This window comes from Hippopotamus amphibius, chromosome 3, assembly GCF_030028045.1.
Source record: "Hippopotamus amphibius kiboko isolate mHipAmp2 chromosome 3, mHipAmp2.hap2, whole genome shotgun sequence".
Lineage (NCBI taxonomy): Eukaryota > Metazoa > Chordata > Mammalia > Artiodactyla > Hippopotamidae > Hippopotamus > Hippopotamus amphibius.
The window spans coordinates 174,077,084-174,095,952 of NC_080188.1; the positions used below are offsets into that span (position 1 = coordinate 174,077,084).

An 18,869-nucleotide genomic window follows, 5' to 3' on the forward strand; every position below is an offset into this window, starting at 1 on the left:
GATATAATTAATACTGATCCATAGTCCATTGTCTGCGATTTGAAGCTCTAGAAAGCGCTGAAGGCCAAAAACTCATTTTCATTTGATGGCGTGATTAAGTATAGAGCAGAGCTACTTATCTTTATATATCCCACTTTGTGTAATTGTTCATAAGTTTTCCAGTAGAAATATTAATGTATTTGGTTACAGAGTGTACACACAGACCTTACTCATAGTGTTGTGTAATATAATATGAAGCTTATTTCCTTTCAAAATCTGAAAAATTCAGTTATGAAACTTATCTGCCCCAAGTGCTTGGGATAAGGGATTGTGTTTCTGCACGTTTGATTTGATGTTGGTAAACCCATTTTAGTACTTTGCAAAAATTGTGATTTTAAAATACTCTTCATTACTAGGTAACAAGGTAGATGGTTCCAGTTCTTTGTAGTTAATGAAAAATTAAAGTGTGGGCCAATCAAGATGTCAGATCATTTAAAATATTTTTGGTAATAAATGACTGTGATTCTTGGCACAAACTTGGAATTTAAAAAATTGAATGACATACTCTGAGAAAATTTTCCATTTCTATGACGATATCTGTATAAATACGTAAATGAACTATAGGAATAGAATTAATGCTGTACAATAAGAATGGAATTCTAAGAGCAGGTAATATTCATTTGTAGTTACCAGAATAAAGTCAGCACAAAAGGCAGAGGGAGAGAGTATGCCACAGCCATCTTATGAAAACATATATTTCTAATAAAATATTACTTTTGTTTAATAATTATCAAAATTTATTTTTTAATCAATCATATACTGATAAATTTTATAATAACTCAAGTGGAGAAAATGTCTTACACTTAGAGCATTTTGGTCACAAAAAATTAAATTGTTTGTATTATACACATCCGTTTTCTTTTTTCAAAGGAAGAAAATGCTAAATAAGACTTATTCTAAAAAGACAGTATAAAATCAATTGAATACATTTTGTTTTGCAAGGGGAATGAAAATATAAATTCAAGGAAAAGATTATGTAAAGTTTTCCACTATTAAAGAATAGCTTGTTTATGTGTATTTTTTAATGGATGATGTTTGACATCAAATTACTATGGTATTTAGATTTCATTAGATATACCGAATTCGTATTTTAAAATTTTATTTAAATGTTATAAATGGTAAATATATGATGAAAAATTTTAGATATTGATTTAAAAATTTATGAGGTTGTAGTTTTTTAGTATTCTTTTAGAAAAAAAATTAGAAGTCTACTTGGTTAGTTAATTTTGGGACAGATGTAGGTAGATCATTGTAGGTGACAGAGAATCAGTGAGTGGCTATTACTAGTCAAAATTAGGTGCTAAATGCTTTGATTGTTAGATTAGTCTTTAAATGAGTTATTGCACAATGTTAAATGAAAAAATAATATTTGTAATTGTAAAGAAATATGTATTTTTATAAATGAAGGAATTTTAGTAAGATATGGATTTTTTCATAAATTTATGCATGAATCTGAAAAGCTGAGCTCTCTCAACTATTGTAGAACCATCTGTGGTTATAGAAAAAGTTCAGAATCTCAGAAACTTTTTTCTTGCCTGTAAACGCACTCTTTTTAATATTTATTTATTTATTTACTTGGTTGTGCTAGGTCTTAGTTGCAGCTTGTGGGCTCCTTAGTTGCAGCTCACTGGCTTCTTAGTTGCAGCATTCAAACTCTTAGTTGTGACATACATGTGGGATCTAGTTCCCTGACCAGGGATTGAACCCGGTACCCCTGCATTGGGAGCGCAGAGTCTTATCTACTGCGCCACCAGGGAGGTCCCCAATCTGCTGACTCTTGCTTGCTCATGTTCTCTAGTGTTCTCTCTCAACTCCCCTTCCTTCTTTTCCTTTCTTTTCTCTTCTTCCCTTTTATTTCCTTCTTTCCTTGCTCTTTCTTCTTCCCCTCCATCTTTCCCTTTTCCCCTCTACCCTTTTTCTCCCTTATCTTTCTCACTTTCATATTTCTCCTTTCCTCCCTCCTTCCTTACCACTCTACTTCCCTTCTTCTCTCAATCCCCCTCTTCTCCCTTCTCCCCCCTCCTCTTCCTCTTGCTTTTCCTGTTTTCTTTTAGTCCTGCCTGTCACTCTGCCCTTACCAGAGGCTCTCAGACCCATGTTTGAGTCTCTTCCCCACAGTTCTACACATACATTTCCTGATTTCTTTTCATTATCACCGGTTCACTCTTCAGTTCTTGTTAACTCTCCCTTTACAGTTCTGCCATGCCAGAAAAATTGAGTAAATGCCTTTTTCAGATTACTAATCAAATAAAGATCTGAGATTTTGCTGACAAAATAAGTTATTTTTCTTCCATCAGCTTAGAATTGACTGCCCTATATTTATTCTTTTCATGAGTCATTTTATCAGACTTTATTTCTAACTGGGTATATAGTGATACTGATGTCAAAGAGACAGCCAACTGATTGTGAGACCAGGGTTGCCAATATACATATTAAAATTTTCTAGCCAAGATACTTAATAGATGCTATTACAAGGTGAACAAGGAAAGATTGAGCTGTTACTGTTGTAGGCTGGTGTGAATGAGAAGGAACACTACACCAGGCCGAATCAGTGTAGTTTTCTTGTAAGTATGCAAGAATGTGTGCTCCATAGATGTGACAAGGAAATATTTTCAAAAGATATAACTTCTGCTTCATGTATAGAAAGCTACCAGAAAATGTAACCCTCATCTTAAAAACAGAAAACACTGTGAGCTACAAAATTATAACTTTCTTCTTGACCCCTGCCTGTCAGAGAGCTGAGGTCACAAGGCAGGAGAACTGAATTCCAAGAAATGCCAAGTCCCTCCAAGGAGATATGGGACACATGAACTATTTCACCATTTGCAGACCACAAGAGGAAGAAGTAGCCACCATAGAAGCTGGTAAGAAGAAATGAGCTAAAATGTTAATTCATGTTTAAAGGCCAAGTGTGGGCTGGCATAGAAATGTAGAATAACTGGAAGTCCAAAACAAAAGGAATGTTTTTCTCCATGGCCCTCTACTGGCTGCTCACAGAATGAATGTGGCAAGGCAGTAGTCTGCATCAGTGATAGTCAGAAGTTCGTGAAGTGATGAGTTCCTGCTGAAGGACCAGCATAAAATATAACCTTTTTTCCAGACCATTTTCTCACATGGAGCAGAAGCTTTAAGCTATTAGGAGAGAAGCAAGAAAGCTTCTTGGGCTCAGGATCCTGCATCATACAAAGCAGATATCTACTACCACTGATGGAGTGACATGAAAACTCTCTGTTCTCTAAGACCTGCCTTAGATGCTATGTAGAATTTGGCTGCCATGATGGTGAGGGGTTGGAAAGCTAAGAAGCCCCATACCAGAAACTCAGGCATGTGAGCCCTTGATAGGACTTATGATGGACCAGAAGAACTAAGAATCCCACTCCAAGTAGAATCCTACCACCAGAAAAAAAAGAAAGAGTCCTCTACCACTGGAGGAGGGACAGTAGCATGGAGAAGGATCCTCTCCTCTTAGGTTCAGACATGCAGAAATTGTTAAGAAAAGTAAGGGTAGAGCAGGAATACTGAGAAAAATTTCTGTTGCTCCAGGACCACATTAAGCACAAAGTGTTGACAGCTCATTGTTGAAAAATTTTGAAGCCTGTGATACACTTAACAACAGTGAGCTTAACAACCGAAACCAAAACTCAGCTCAACCACTGACTAAGTCAGTTGATTCCATCACACTAATGGCCTGACAGAAAAAGAAGTACTCATTTCCAAGTAGAAATACTATTTGCTTCAGTGTCAACTGTTCTATATGTGATCTCTTACATTTAATTTAAAAGTATGTAATATACAAATAAGTGAGAGTAAGCATCCTGTTGTCAGGACTCAAAGGACTTATTAATTTTATAAATAACCCTGGTGTTGGGGTATGAGACAGAAATTTTAAAATAAATGATTATGTGTTAAAGAATCCAGTGGGCAAGGTAGACAGTGTGCTTGAAAGAGAGGAAGAATTTCAGCTGAGAAATGCAAAGTATTTTTAAGAGTGAAATTGAAATACTAGAAACACAAATCTTGATGTCAGAAATGAAGACTTGTTTGATGTGCTTATCAGCAGATTGGATACAAACTGAGAAAAAACTAGATGAACTTGAAAATAGGTCAATAGAAATTATCCAGAATGAAACACACAGAGTGGGAGGGAAAAACAGAACACAGTAGCCAAGAGTTGCTGGACAATGTCAAACAGTCAAACAGACTTGTAATTGGAGTTTTAGAAGCAGAAGAAAAGAAAAGGAAAGAGGAAATATTTAAAGAGATAAAGATCAAGAATTTTCCAAGATTGATGAAAGATAACCAGCCTTAGATACCAGAAGTTCACAAAACCTCAAACGTGATAAAAACAAAAACAGACCAAAAATACCTAGGCATATCATAGTCAAAATGCCAAAAACAAAGAGAAATCTTGAAGACAAAAGTAGTATATACTGTGAAAGATAAAAATTATAGCAATTTTCTCACTATAAACTATACAAACCAAAAAACAATGGAAACAGTTAAAGTGCTAAAAAGATTTTTTAACCCAAAATTCTATATCCAGCCAAAAAATCTTTTTTAAAATAAAAACAAAGATTTTTCAAACAACCAAAAGCTGTGTGTAGAAACTGCGATGAGTTTAATGTGTAGATGGATGATGGATGAATGGATACAAAAAGGTGGTTCTATTCCAGATATAAATTGCAGAAAATAAAAACAAAAGCAGCCACTTGATTTTGTATAACTCTAGAATACTGAATTCTGAATAAAAGCATATTAGAAGACACATAGTAGGGGTGTGTTAGAGTTAGGAAGCTGTGGTCATCCTGGGTTGAAACATCTGTGAGACTAGCAAGTTAAGTGATACTTAGCTGCACTCTGGATCCACAAATAGAATGTTATGATACTGATCAGCATAAGCACAGTGAACTTTGTACTCTGTACTTTAACTACAGATCTGCTTATCCAATGTGTAACATATATCTAAAGATTTCTTACAGTCCCTGAAAGGAAAGTAAATAGTGATTAGAGGAACTAGACCATGTGCTGTTAAAAATAAAATAAAATTCCCCCCCTATATTGCATTAATCAGTATACTTGGAATTATTTTCATCAGAATTAAATCATTGATTTATTAACTTTACAAACATTTTTAAAGTAACTTTGTTACCATGTATACAAAAATAAAAAATAATCCTACCCCTCAGGATGTCACAGATAAGATAGACAAGCAAATAAGTTATAATATGTTTTAAAAAAAATAGCATTAGAATAGTATTTTTAAAACCTGAGACATATCAGTCTTCTTTGAAAAGCTGAAACATTATTCATGTCTGGGCCCTATCACAGACGTACTGAATTCAGATCTTCAGAGAGGAGACCAAGCATTCGTATTTTAAAATTGCTTCTCAGATCATTTTCATGTGTACCCCTCTGTCTTCTCCTGGGACAAGAATAACTATGCTAAAAATATTTACAGATTCCTGAATTGGTGGAATAGGAATTTGGAAATGTAGATATAGGCTAAGTAATGAAGACCCTTTATATGTCATAGTAAGAAAGCTTTGTTTGATGAACATAATTGCATTAAAACATTGTCTCTTTTTTAATAGCATTTAGCAAAACATAAGGATCAAATCTGTCTAGTAAAAGAGAAAAACCAAATTGTTTTTTCTTATGAACTATTATTATTGAGATAATAGGATTCATTTTTGACTTTAAGAAAAGCATAAAGGAGGTCATTATATAGACTGAACCTCAAATCTACATTATCTTTTGCACTTAAGTTATCCATTTTAGATTAGTTTTTCAGTCATCTTCTTGCATGGAATCTACCTAATAGATTATTACTATAGAAAGATGCTATAGAAAGACACTTAATATAGAAACATACTTTATGTTAATAAAAATACCCTGGGTTGGATGAAAGTACCTCTGGAGATGGAGGGACAGTTGTGAAGTATACCAGAAAAGTAGTTACTTGACATAAGTGGAGGGTTAATCAGCCTTTTATTTTGAAACTTGCTTCAAATGATTATACCAATAAAAGTAATGAGATTCTCAGAAGGGAGTTCTGGTTCTAGCAGTGTGATAGACTAGATAAACTGAAACTCCTTTGTCAATAAACATTTATTCTAGATAAACATTATTTTAGATAAAATATATAAAATATTATTTTAGATGCATAGCTTATTAAGTATTGAAATCACAGAGGGTCACAAACAAAGCAGAATATAAAAACAGAGAAATAAACATGTGAGCTGAAGTTATGTTGCCCAGTGGTGATGGAAAGTTGCTGGCCTCAGTAATCCAGGGACTTGGATATTGAAGAGTTAGTGGGGAGGGAGCAGATGGTGTGGACCTGGGGAGTGTGTATCTAGGGTGTTGTAATTGCCTATCTGTGTATCTACATGGGGAAACTTCCAGAAACTTTGTCTTAGCCTGGACTCTGAGTGGTGGAAAGGAGTTGGCCCGCTGAGAATTCTAATCACGGCCTTCACGGTATAGGATGCCCCCTCTTCTCACCCCCACCACAGAGAAATAAACAAAAGAAGAGAATTAAATCAAGAATCAAATAAAATACAAGAAGTGAAATCTTGTGAGCAAAGAAATTTGTAAATGTGAGTAAATCTTAGCTAGCATTGACTGTATAAAACAGCAACAATAATAATAGAAGAATAAGACTAATTTGGAGGTTTTAAAAAGATGGAAGTAAAAATTTGGACAATAAAAATGTAACCCAGGTTTTGGAGGAGTATTGGTGAAATGGAAAACAATCTAAGGTTCTTGTATAATCTCTGTAATAATTAGCTTTGTCCTTTAAGTCATGCATGCATTCTAAAATTTTAAGCATACTCACTAAAGAATAGGAATAGAATCTCTACTTCCAAACCTACAGTAGGAGAGAAAACTCAATCCATATTAGAAAGAACTCAGTCTGTAGAAGGAGGAAACAAGGAAATGAGGAACTGTAGAAAAAGCCAGGATAAAAAGTGAAATCTAAGATGATGAGAGTTAATCCAAACATCTGATTAATCTGATCACATTATATTGAAACAGGTTAAATTTACCAGTTCAAAGACCAAATTCCCTGACTGGGTTATTTTATTAAAAATTTAAAAATTATCAGCTAAATGCTGTATAAAAACCCTATTTTAAGCTTTTTTGGTTCTTTCCTACTACCATTAATTTAGACAACCATTTTGTGAAAAGAAATCGAAGTAAAGCAGATCAGTAAAGATTGAAGCAAATTAATTCTCACAAAATAAATATTCACATATTTTTGCAGGTGCTTAGTTTGGCTATGTGTAAACTTAGCAAACTAGGAAATGCTTTTCTACTACGTTGAGGAAATAATTTTCTACTGCATTTTGAGTATGTATTTCAGCCTTATTTCCAGTGTGGGTATGCCAATTTTATATTTCTAAAGCCATTTAGATTTGCAAGGCATTGCCTCCGAATTTAGATTTATGATGTTTGAATAATTTTATAAAAATCTAATTTTTAAAAAAATATCACCTACTAAGCAGAAGAGGAAAACAGATCCTTAAATTTCCTTGGTAATTAGCACGTATTTTATTGTATAGAAACTGATTCCAAAGCAGGCACACTGTGAAACCAGGAAATTTTGCCCACATTTTGTGCTTATTTAATATCTTACAAGCCACTGTGGATATTTTAGATTGTGTGGTTTACATTTATCTGTAACCTGCTATAGTAGTATGATAATAAAACTGTATATTCCACATGTAATTTGTTCTGTATACTTTCAGATGAATTCACATAACAAACACATATTATAAAACTTTTCTATATCTGATATATATTTTTCTGCATTTCCTAGTGATGAAGCTGACAGTATCATTGTTTAGCCACTAATGTCTATGTGTAGAATATCGTACTGGGTCCTATTAGTGAGTATGAAGATTTAAACAATATTCTCCCTGTTGCCAGTCTAGTTTTAGAGATAGCACGAGAGAAACACTTGTAGGGGAAACACATTTTCTTCCATCAGAGATAATTAAAACCAACAAATCATGAACATACACAAATAGATATTATTGCAAAAAGCAGATGTTATTGATATTTTGAATTGGATTGGGGGGGTCATACTAGCAATTTGTAAAGGTTTTTAATTGCCCATGGACTTTGGAATTAAGCATTAAAAATTCATCAGTATACTCTCTCCCTACCATAAAAAGAGATAAATTTGGAAAAAAATAAATGAAGACTTTTTTTCGTAGTGATCAATAATACAATTAATATTTTTCAAATTCTGTCTCCAGATTTCTCAAGAGTTGGCAGGTGGATAGGAAAGCCAAATGAAGGCTTAGAAAAGGGCACCTATTCCACCTTGGACTCTAATCAGAACAACTCTTACTTTAATCTGTGTTATATCCCAGGGTTCTAAGTAAGTTAGGCCAGCGAAGACGTTGTTATGAATGTTTTTGCTACTTTTTCTTAACTAAGATCTTGTTTTTTGTTTTTAATTTTGGGAAATTATACGTTACTGAGACTTCTTATCTTTTTTTAAAGACTTTTTTTTTTTGGTACAGTTTTAGGTTCACAGCAAAATTGAGAGGGAGATACAGAGAGTTCCCCTATGCCTTCTGCCCCCACACATGCATAGTGCCCCATTATTGACGTCTCCCTCCCGAGCGGTACATTTGTTACAATACATGAACATACTGGCCAGAAAGTTCATTCAGTTAATGACATTGTTCAATAAAGTTCTTGGTGAAAATGAAAATTGTGTCTTCTATTTTTACTTAAAACCAAATGAACTTTTTGGCTGACCAAATACATTGACACATCATAATCACCAGCTCACTTGTGGTGGTGTACGTTCTATGGATTTGGACAGATGTAGTCATCATCATAGTATCATACAGAGTATTTTCACTGCTCTAAAAATCCTCTGTGCTCTGCCGTTAAGAACCTGATCAAGCTTCTAGAAATAAATCTGACAAAATTATGGAGGACTCCTATGACTGGATCCTTCTGGAATTTTTAACTCTCAGACTTGTCCACACTGAGCCTTCAACATTTCGTCTGTTACAGTTCAAATTTTTATACCCAGATGCTGGTTCCCCATGGCAATTTCTCCTTGTGAGTCTCTGCTCTGATAAGCTGTGACTCCCTGTATTTGCAAGTCTTTATGGCAGCGGTCGACCTGGGCCCTCACCTCTCTTATGGATCCTAGAAGTGTCATTGATTTTTTTAGTCTGTTCACCTTTTAGTTGTTAGGATGGAGTGTTAACTTCTAAGCACCTTACATGCAGAACTGGAAAGCTTTTTCATTTGTTTTAACTGCTGCTGATTTGATGATTATGGCTTATCTAATGTACAGATAGATAATTGCTACTTCTGTGATACTAGGGGAATATCACAATTGCTTGCATGTCTTTTACGGATTGGTGAGGAGGGGTGACTCATAACGTAAAGGGTATGTAATAGTGGGCTAATGTTAATGTGTCTTTTTTAGAGTTTTATATACAGTTAAAAAAAAATAAGCAATGACAATTTCTGATTCTTTGTCAAATGATGAACAAAGATCTAACAACCAAATTCAGAGCTGGTATTAAAAGGAATTGCTTCCAAAGTATTCCATGTGCATTTGTATTGTTTAACTTATACTTGCTTGATCTTTCTGTTTCCAATGATTAGCTTTCAGATCTCTGAGGGTGGTGTATTAGGATATCATCAAAGGCTTAAAGGAGGTAAAAACTGAATTGATTATTGTTTTTAAAAACAATAATGATGGCTATATGAGGTAAATATCAGTAACCAGTGAACCTGTGTATTTTTAAATACTAAGTTATTTGCCCTGCCTAAGGAAAGCTTTCTAAGGATTTAAGTTCTCAAGCATGTGGGAAACCTGAAAATACAACTGAGGATTTTTGAAGTTCAGTTTGATCTCTGATTGGCCATATTGTCTTCTTGCTTTTTGGAACAGTCTAGAATGGCTGTGCCATAAACTGTATTTAAAAAGTTTGACTAATCAGTTATAGTTGTTTTATTCTTACTTTAGTAGAAGGTAATGAACTCTTCATTAAACATTAAGTTCAATAAGATGTTTCTACATCTATTCCAAGCAAATTATTTCCATCCTATTATTTTAGCTTATCAGCAATGATTACCTTATTAATGGTGAAACTGTGTTTGTTTGGATGTTTTGCTTTGTTGTGTTTTGGTTTGGTTTGTTTTTTTTTTAAATCTCTATATGAAAATTATTCATTGTATTGGAAATTGTTCTATGTTGGTATTCCTCTTCATGGTTGTACAAGTAGCATAGTTTGATTAGAAAAGTTAATCAAATTTAGGACCACCAAACTACTGCCTCCTGATGTGATGCAGTAGGAAGGACCATCAGTTTTATAGTCATCTTGTCAAAAATATGTAATAGGAGGATATAATGAGAAAACATTCAGACAAATTCAGACTTGTGGAACACTTTGCAAAAACAACTGTCCTAGATGATTCAAAAATAATAGTATTATGAAATTGTAATATATAAGATGACAGAGTCATAGAAACCAAATATAGTGTATGACCCTTTAGCAAAATTAAATAAATAGTTTTCAGGGTATTTTTTAAACAGTTGGGATATTTAAATGCAGAATACATATTAAATTATATTCTTATGTCAATATTAAATTCTTGAATATGACATATGATATTGTTGAAGAGTTTTCTTCATTTTAGAAGATAGGTACTGGCATTTTTATGGGTAAAATATCCTGATATTTAAAACTTACTTTCAGATGGTTCAAGGGGGAAAAAAGTGCGCGTGTGTTTGTTTGTATTTGTTTGTAGAGGGGTGGATAAAGCAAATACTGTAAAATGCTTGCAGTTTGTGAGTCTAGATTGAAGGGTACAAAGGTATTCATTGTATTTATTCTTTCAACTTTTCTGCAGATCTGAAATTTTTCAAAGTAAAAAGGGGTAAAAGAAAAATAGAAATGGGATTGTATACTATATCTTCATATTATTAAGAATATTAGAATTAGGATGACACTTCAGAAAGACTTTCCTTTTATAAAGGAAAGGAAATTATTGAGGACTGTACCTACTTACCTAAATTATATCATATTACTAAAGTATATGCACAAATATGAAACTGAAGATCACCTCTGTATGTTCCTAGCTCTTAAAGCAACTATAAAGTCAGATAAAATTCTAACTAAATACAGTCAAAATGTAAAACAAACAAACAAAAAACCAACACAATGACATAATAACAGTAATGTGGTAGCTAGTATATATTTTGCTGAAAATAAATCACACGTGGTAAACTGGCTCTGAGTATTGCAGTGCAATTTCTTTTGAGGCTGCCGTGTCTACAGAAACATCTACATTTCATACTCAGTCTCCACACTACTTTTCTCATTCCAGTTACTGAAAAATCTTTTTGCAATACACGATGACATAATTTAACCTTTTCTTACACCCCTATGTCTTTTACATATTACATCCCCCTTTGTTTTTTATTAGCCTGAGAATGAGGTAATACATCATTATACTGTAGTATGCTCTTTTATACTATCATTATTTTCAGCTTATAAAATAACTTAAGAAATTAGACTTATTTTACTAAAATGATTTTCAATTTTGAATTATTTACTGCAAAAGAGAAGTTTAATCTTTTTTATTGATAAATTTAACATAAGCACTCAGATGAAGGAGGATTTTTTTCTTCCCGTTTTACTCTAGCACATACCAAATTACAGCTATATACATTTGTGCTTCCACAGGATAAGCTGAATGCTGTCATTTGAGGTGATCACTTAATGCAGTTACAATAAACATAAACTGGAATATGGGAATACTTTTTCATATAAGCAACAAAAATACTGGCAAATTTATAAAAATGAACCAACATTGTAGTTATGGAAGTTTTGAAAACCAGCAGCCATGTTGTCATCACTGGGGTAAAAACTGGTTATGGAGCTTCTCAAAAATCTCCATTCCCAGATCATTGTCACTATTTGACCTGACTTACAACTCACTAGAAAAAACTCCATTTGCAAGATGTTGTTTCTGTTTGAAGTGATTCAGAGTCTCCATGGGGAAAGACTTGTACCCAGGGTATTGTTGAAAACAATCACATGTAGTATTACAGCTGTCAAAGGCTGTGATACCAGTTGGGGCAAACAGGAACCCTGTCAAAAATTTGAAAGGAAGATCTGGGCAACAGAAGAGCCACAGCTTTTTGAAAAAGCTCTCATGTGTTCCTGGGATGAGAATGCTTTGTGCGTGTCCAGGCAAGTGTGCTGGCCAGGAAAAACTGGAGAGGGCTTTAGTCGCTTACCTCTGGCTGACCTTGAGGCTCTGTGTAAGCAAGAAGTGAAGGCTAAGACAGATATATAAGTTGCCTGAGCTTTGAAAGCATGCCCTGACACACACACAAAGATCCCCTTGGCAAAGGGTAGAAGACATACTGACTCAAACCATTTAAGGAAATCTTGTGACTACTAAGTGATGCTGACCCAGTAGCAACCTTTCCTCAGCTAGGTTTTAAAAAAAACAAACAAAAAAAGGACAGAACAGAACTGTACAGAAGCTTCAGTGGTTCCATACAGCAGGCATTACAGACTCTACAGAATTAGTTCTGGAAAAGTCACTGAACAAATAAGTGGCAACACCGCAATAAACCCGGGAGAGGGAGGGAGTAACTGATTCTGGAGTTGTCACATTTTATTATCTGAAATGTCTAGTTTTTAACAACAAAAATTATGAGATACACAAAGAAGCAGGAAAAATTCAGTCAATAGAAACTATCCCGTCGTATGTTGGGCTAACTAGATAGAGACTTTAAGTCAGCTGTTATAAATGATATTCAATGAATTAAACTATAATTAAGGAATTAAGGGAAAATATGATGAATATGTTTTACCACATAGTGTTAAAAAATAAGAAAAAACAAATAGGAATTCTGTGGTTGAAAAGTACAATAACTGAAATGAAAAAAATCGCTAGAGGGACTCATGAGCAAATTTGAGCTGGCAAAAGAATTGGTGAACTTAGAGGTAGATCAATTGTGATTACTCAGTCTAAGTAATAGAAAGAAGAATGAAGAAAAAAGTGAATGGAGCCTCAGAAACCTGTGAGACACCATTAGGCATACCGACATATACAGTACAGACTCGCAGAAGCTGAGGTGGGAGAGAAAGGGCCAGGAAAACATTTGAAGAAATAATGGCCCAAAGCTTTCCAGGTTGGATGATAAACATCAATTTACACATCCAAGAAGCTCAGTGAACTCAAAGTAGGATAAACTCAAAATGGAAAAAACCAGGAATTACCGAAACAATTTTTGGGGAAAAAAAGTTGGAGGACTTTTTCTTCCCAATTTCAAAATTACAAAGTTGTAGTTATTAAGATATTGTTGTATTGACAGAAGAGTAGACATTTGTGGATCAGTTGATTAGAATTAAGAATCCAGAAGTAAATCCTTATTTATAGTACGTTCATTTTCAACAAAGGTGCCAAAGCAGTTTGTTGGGGAAAAAATAGTCTGTTCTCAAATGATGCTGGGACAACTGGATTCATATTAATCCACATGCAAAAAGATGAACTAAATCCTTTACTTCACACCATACAGAGGAATTAACTTAAAATTGATCACAGATTTAAAATGTAAGAACCAAAACAATAAAGCTGTTAGGGAAAAAAAAAATAGAAAAATCTATAAGACCTTGGATTAGTCAGTTTTTGTATTTACAACACCAAGAGTGTGTTCTATGGAAGAAAAAAAGATAAATTGGACCTTATCAAAGTTCAAGACTCCATACTTATCTAAAAAGATAAGCAACAGAAAGACTGAAAATATTTGCAAAACACATTTTGGATGTGTATCCAAAATTTTCTAAGAACTCAAGTAAAGGAATTGGATTCATCATGTATTGCTGGTGGGACACATGTGAAATGGTACAGTGAACAGTTTGTCAGTTTTTTAAAAAGTTAAACACAAAATTATCACATGACACAGTAATTACACTTTTCAGGTATCTACCTGCGACCTAAATAAATGTCCACACAAAGGTTTGAATGTGATTGTTTATAGCAGTATTATTCACAATAACCAAAAACTGAAAACAATATCCATAAACTGGTGAGTGGATAGACAGGATGTGGTATATCCATGCAGTGGATACTATTCAGCAATAGAAAATAATGAACTGCTGACACGTGTTAAAACATGGTTGGACTGCAAAAAACTATGTGAAGTGTAAGAAGCCATCCATACATAAAAGTCACATAGTGTATAATTCCATTTATATAAAGTGTTCAGAAATGGCAAATTTATAGAGGTAAAATATAGTGATTGCCTAGGGTGATGGGTGGTAAATGTGCATGAGGGATCTTATTGGGATGGAGAAAATGTTCTAAAACTGATTTATGGTGTTGGTTGCACCACTGGGTAAAGTTACTAAAAATCATTGAATTGTATATTTAACAGTGAGTAGATTTTTATTATGTGTAAAATGTGTCTCAAGAAAGTGTATTTTAAAAAGCAGATGTGGGAAATAAAATTATATTGCATTTTGTTTAACCAGAAGCCTAAAATGTTTACATTACTTTTATAAAGCCATCAAAATGTAAGGATACATTAAAATTTTTCCAGTTATTTTGAATCCTTAATACTGTCTCTAGAGCCAGGATCTCCAGAAATATCAGTGGAACTCCGTTTCAGACTGACATTAGCATGTGTGTATACACTTTTTTACACAACCATATTCTTCTAGATTCAAAAGCTATGATATCTTCTTATCTTTGAAAATGAGTCATTGCCCTTAGTTTTCTGACTGTTATAGGTGGGATATTGTTTCTGAAACGTGATGAAAAACACCCAAACCAGTTAAAATTAGCTTTGGCTTCCATTTCTTCATTTACTGCATTTTTCTCTTTTTGTGTGTTTTGTTTTGTTTTAGATCACTGTGTTCACTACTATGATCTTCGTAACACTAAACAGCCAATCATGGTATTCAAAGGACACCGAAAAGCTGTCTCTTATGCAAAGTTTGTGAGTGGTGAGGAAATTGTCTCTGCGTGAGTATTACTCTTTTCAGAAGTTGAGCTTATTAACATGTCATCATTTACCAGTTTGTAATGTCACCGTGGATTTTGTGAAGAGTAACACTGTGGTGTATGCACTTTTTCTTAAATAGATTTTTATAACTTGTCTAATTAAAATACATGTATATTCTAGTCTGTATTGCTCACTTTTATGTTATTTGTGAATAAAATCCAGATGATATTAGTTTTTAATGTTGCCCCCTTAAACATTTGAACTTCAGATTGGATTTCAGCCCCTGCTCCTTAAAAAGAGAGAAGCAACACAGTCGATGCAGTAGAATGAGAAGTGTTTGATTTATTAAAGACCATTAACATGTTATCATATATTTATCTGTATTGTGGTGTAGTAGTATTTTGGTTTTCGGCAATATTTGGTTGACTTTCATGATTCCATGTTACTTGATCTCCCTCTGATTTAATGGTGACTTTTAAATATGTTTTGAAGAGAACTTTCTAAATATGACTGCTTACACCTGACACATATTCTTTGAGAGGCCTTCTGAACTAGAGAATCACAATATTAGCTTTTAGTTGTCTTTTATTCTGTTGAATATAACAAGATGTCAACCAGATAAATAAATCTCAATTGCTAAAATACTGTTGCCTAAACTTTTCTACTAACAGAGACAGTCCCTTCTTTCTGTTATCCATTTCATTGTTCTCTTTATTTTATATTACCCTAATAAATACCCATTCTCAGTCTCCTTTTTTCATATGTATTATTTCTTCTCAAGCATCATCATACATTGTTTTCTTCCTTTCACATAGTTTCTAATATCTCCTAGGAGATTACTAATGCCAGTGCCTTATAGTTGGGGTCTTCCACCACATCTGCCTCCATACTGGTTGCTCTAGATAAGAACTTGGTTTGAATTGATTTAACAAGGTAATTTGAATTGAGTTATGAAAAAGGGAAGAAAAGAAAGTGAGAGCTGAGCTTTCTAAGAGGAGTTAATTTAGGAAATTAGTTTATAAATCTAAATTAAGTGATAACCAATTAAAAAGTATCTCATCTTTAGGAGTAATAATGGGCAGTAAATAAAACTTTATCCAGATTCAAATATGAATGATAGCTTATATGGCAAAAGTATTTTTCTTAAATTTCAGACTTATAGGTGTTGAATCAATTAGTTTAATTTCAACTAGTTGAAGTATATGTATACCTAATTGTATAAACTGGAAATCTTTGTTGACTGTTTTATGTAGATTTGTGGTTTGTATATTCACCAGTCTTTTTTCCTTCTTAGTTTTTATAAATCATGATGATTTTCCTCTTGGACGTATTTGGTGTTTGGAAGTATGTAAGATAAATTTACCCACAAATATATTTGGAAATATTGAAAAGTAATATTAAAATATATACATATTGCTGCAACCTTTGAATTCTTGGACTATACAAACACATATAAAGAGATTTTCAGTGCAATATTTTTAAGCAAAAAACAAATTTAAAACAACATAAATGTCAGAAATTCCCTTGCAGTCCAGTGGTTGGGACGCCACACTTCTACTGCCAGGGCCCAGGTTTGATCCCTGGTTGGGGAACTAAGGTCCCGCAAGCTATGTGGCACTGCCAAAAAAACAAAAAAACAACATAAACATCTAAGAATAGATGATATGTTGAAAAATGATGAGAAGCAGTAGAGAAGTATTTAGAGTTTGAAGTTTGGCAATAAGACAGTTTCAATCTTGGCTCTATTATTTACTAGCTGTGGTACCCTGAAAATATTCTTAACCTTCTAAATCTATTTCCTTACCACTGAAATGGAGCTAGTAATACTACTAATGTTGTGAATCTTTGAATAAAATAATGTATGTAAAATATCTGGCATGGTGCCCTATTCTGTGAATGTTAGAGTAAGAGAAAAGACTATTTATTGTATAGTCATTAATAAAGATAGAGAAACGTATTTATTTTACATAAATAATGTAAAACAAATTGTTGAGTGAGGAAGAAGTACTTTACAAAATAATGTGTTGTATGATACAATTTTTGTAACAAAAAGAAGAAAACAAAAACATAGCATTTTATTCAATCCTAAGACTGTGTGTGACAGGATTAGCAATGATTTTTATATTCAGTTATTTTTTGATTAATTACTGCATTTGCATATTACTTTAGTAAGATAGACCGTTCAACCATGCATAGTATTCCACCCCTGTAGATACAACTAAGCTGTGAAAATAGTTTATATTCAGTATAGTAATATAATTCAACAGTTGAAAAGTAAATCAAATTGACTGGAACAACTGAAATTAAGCCCAACTCCCAATAGAGCTCTCTTGTTGTTTGATGGTGATGATATGGTGGTGTTGATGGCTAATGTTTATTACTTCCTATATGCCCAGGGACTATTGAAAGCATTTAAAATGAATTAATTTAATTTCTACAATATCTTATAGGATTCATCTAATTTATTCTGTAAGATAGGAAACATTATATTTCACATTTAACTGAGGGAAAAAATGAGGCCAAGGAGGTTGTATAACTTTGCTAAGGTCAAAAGCAAATTAATGGCATATTGAGCATTCTAACTCAGACAATCTAGCTCCAGAGCCTGCCGTTTCACCCACCAAACTGGATTGCATCTAATTAGGAGTGATGAGTTTCATGTCATGAAATCTTAAAGGAGTTCTAACTTCTTGTGTTTATCTCAGTTCAACAGACAGCCAGCTAAAGCTGTGGAATGTAGGGAAGCCATACTGTCTACGTTCCTTCAAGGGTCATATCAATGAAAAAAACTTTGTAGGCCTCGCTTCCAATGGCGATTATATAGCTTGTGGTAAGTGAAACTATCTTTCCCTGGAACTTTTAAATAAGTATCTGTCACTAAAATTGCTTTCAGTGTAATAGACTGTATACCAACTCAGGAAATGATCTATACATTCAGAAGGTAGCAGGTTGAATTTTCCTTGGGTTAGAAAAAGCATTGGTCCTTCTCTCCTCCGCTGAGCACAAGCCCTGACCACATGAAACAGCATAAGATTGTTAAATATGTTTTGTAGTTGTTCTCCAATAAAACATAGTTTCTATAGATGTTATGTTGAAGACAGAAAATATTACTTTCTGATGATACTTTGATTTTGGAGACATTTGTCTTCTTAACCTTGATGTTCATTTTCCCCTATATAGTGTTCGCTTCAGTAAACTGTTTGGGTAGCCTTGATCTGTTATTCTAGGAGTTTCGTTGTTGACAATTTGTACAAATTTAAATTAGAAGTAGAAAAATCAAATTTTGTACTGTTCAAATGCTTTAATACGTTGATGCCTGAATATATGAACTTTCATCAGTACTTTCAAATGACTTGGCCTTTATTCAGTAAAGTTGACTATCTCTACATGTATATGACCCTAAACCCTGTCAAAGCAAATCTCTTACTTTGATAGACTGCTCAAAAATATAGGTTTCTAGACTACTCATCTTTTATTGGGGAATGGGAAATAAGTTTTGTAGATTATTAAAATCTGCATTTTTAAGTGCTGTAACTTCTTTTCGCCTCTAGACAGAAATCTTTATAAGTGTAATTTAAGATCATGCTATACTAACACACTTCTCTAGACCTTTGCTAAAATGATTTTTGTATCAATATTGTTACATCATTTGACAGAGGGTTATTTCTTTAGGAAAGTATACATTTTTCTCTGTGAATCCTTTTCTCACATAATTCCCAAGCAATCCTGTGCTCTGGTCTTTCATATTTTACCATAAAAGATTATTAGTCTTTGAACTTGAATATTGAGTGATAGTTACCTGATGAATGTGATGTCCGAA

The 18,869-nt window shown here is 33.5% G+C and overlaps 1 protein-coding gene across 6 annotated transcripts in view; it reads left to right on the forward strand.

The window, feature by feature from the left end:
• COP1 (COP1 E3 ubiquitin ligase) overlaps positions 1–18,869 on the forward strand; it is a 238,793-nt gene that overhangs the window by 165,134 nt on the left and 54,790 nt on the right. For 5 of the 6 annotated variants that reach the window (XM_057729123.1, XM_057729128.1, XM_057729125.1 and 2 more), the window contains 2 exons: positions 14,952–15,069; positions 17,755–17,879. In XM_057729123.1, the coding sequence (XP_057585106.1) occupies positions 14,952–15,069; positions 17,755–17,879 (243 nt within the window). Of the gene's footprint in view, positions 1–2,773; positions 2,904–14,951; positions 15,070–17,754; positions 17,880–18,869 lie in introns of those variants that run through there. The other variant, XM_057729129.1, reaches the window with a different exon arrangement.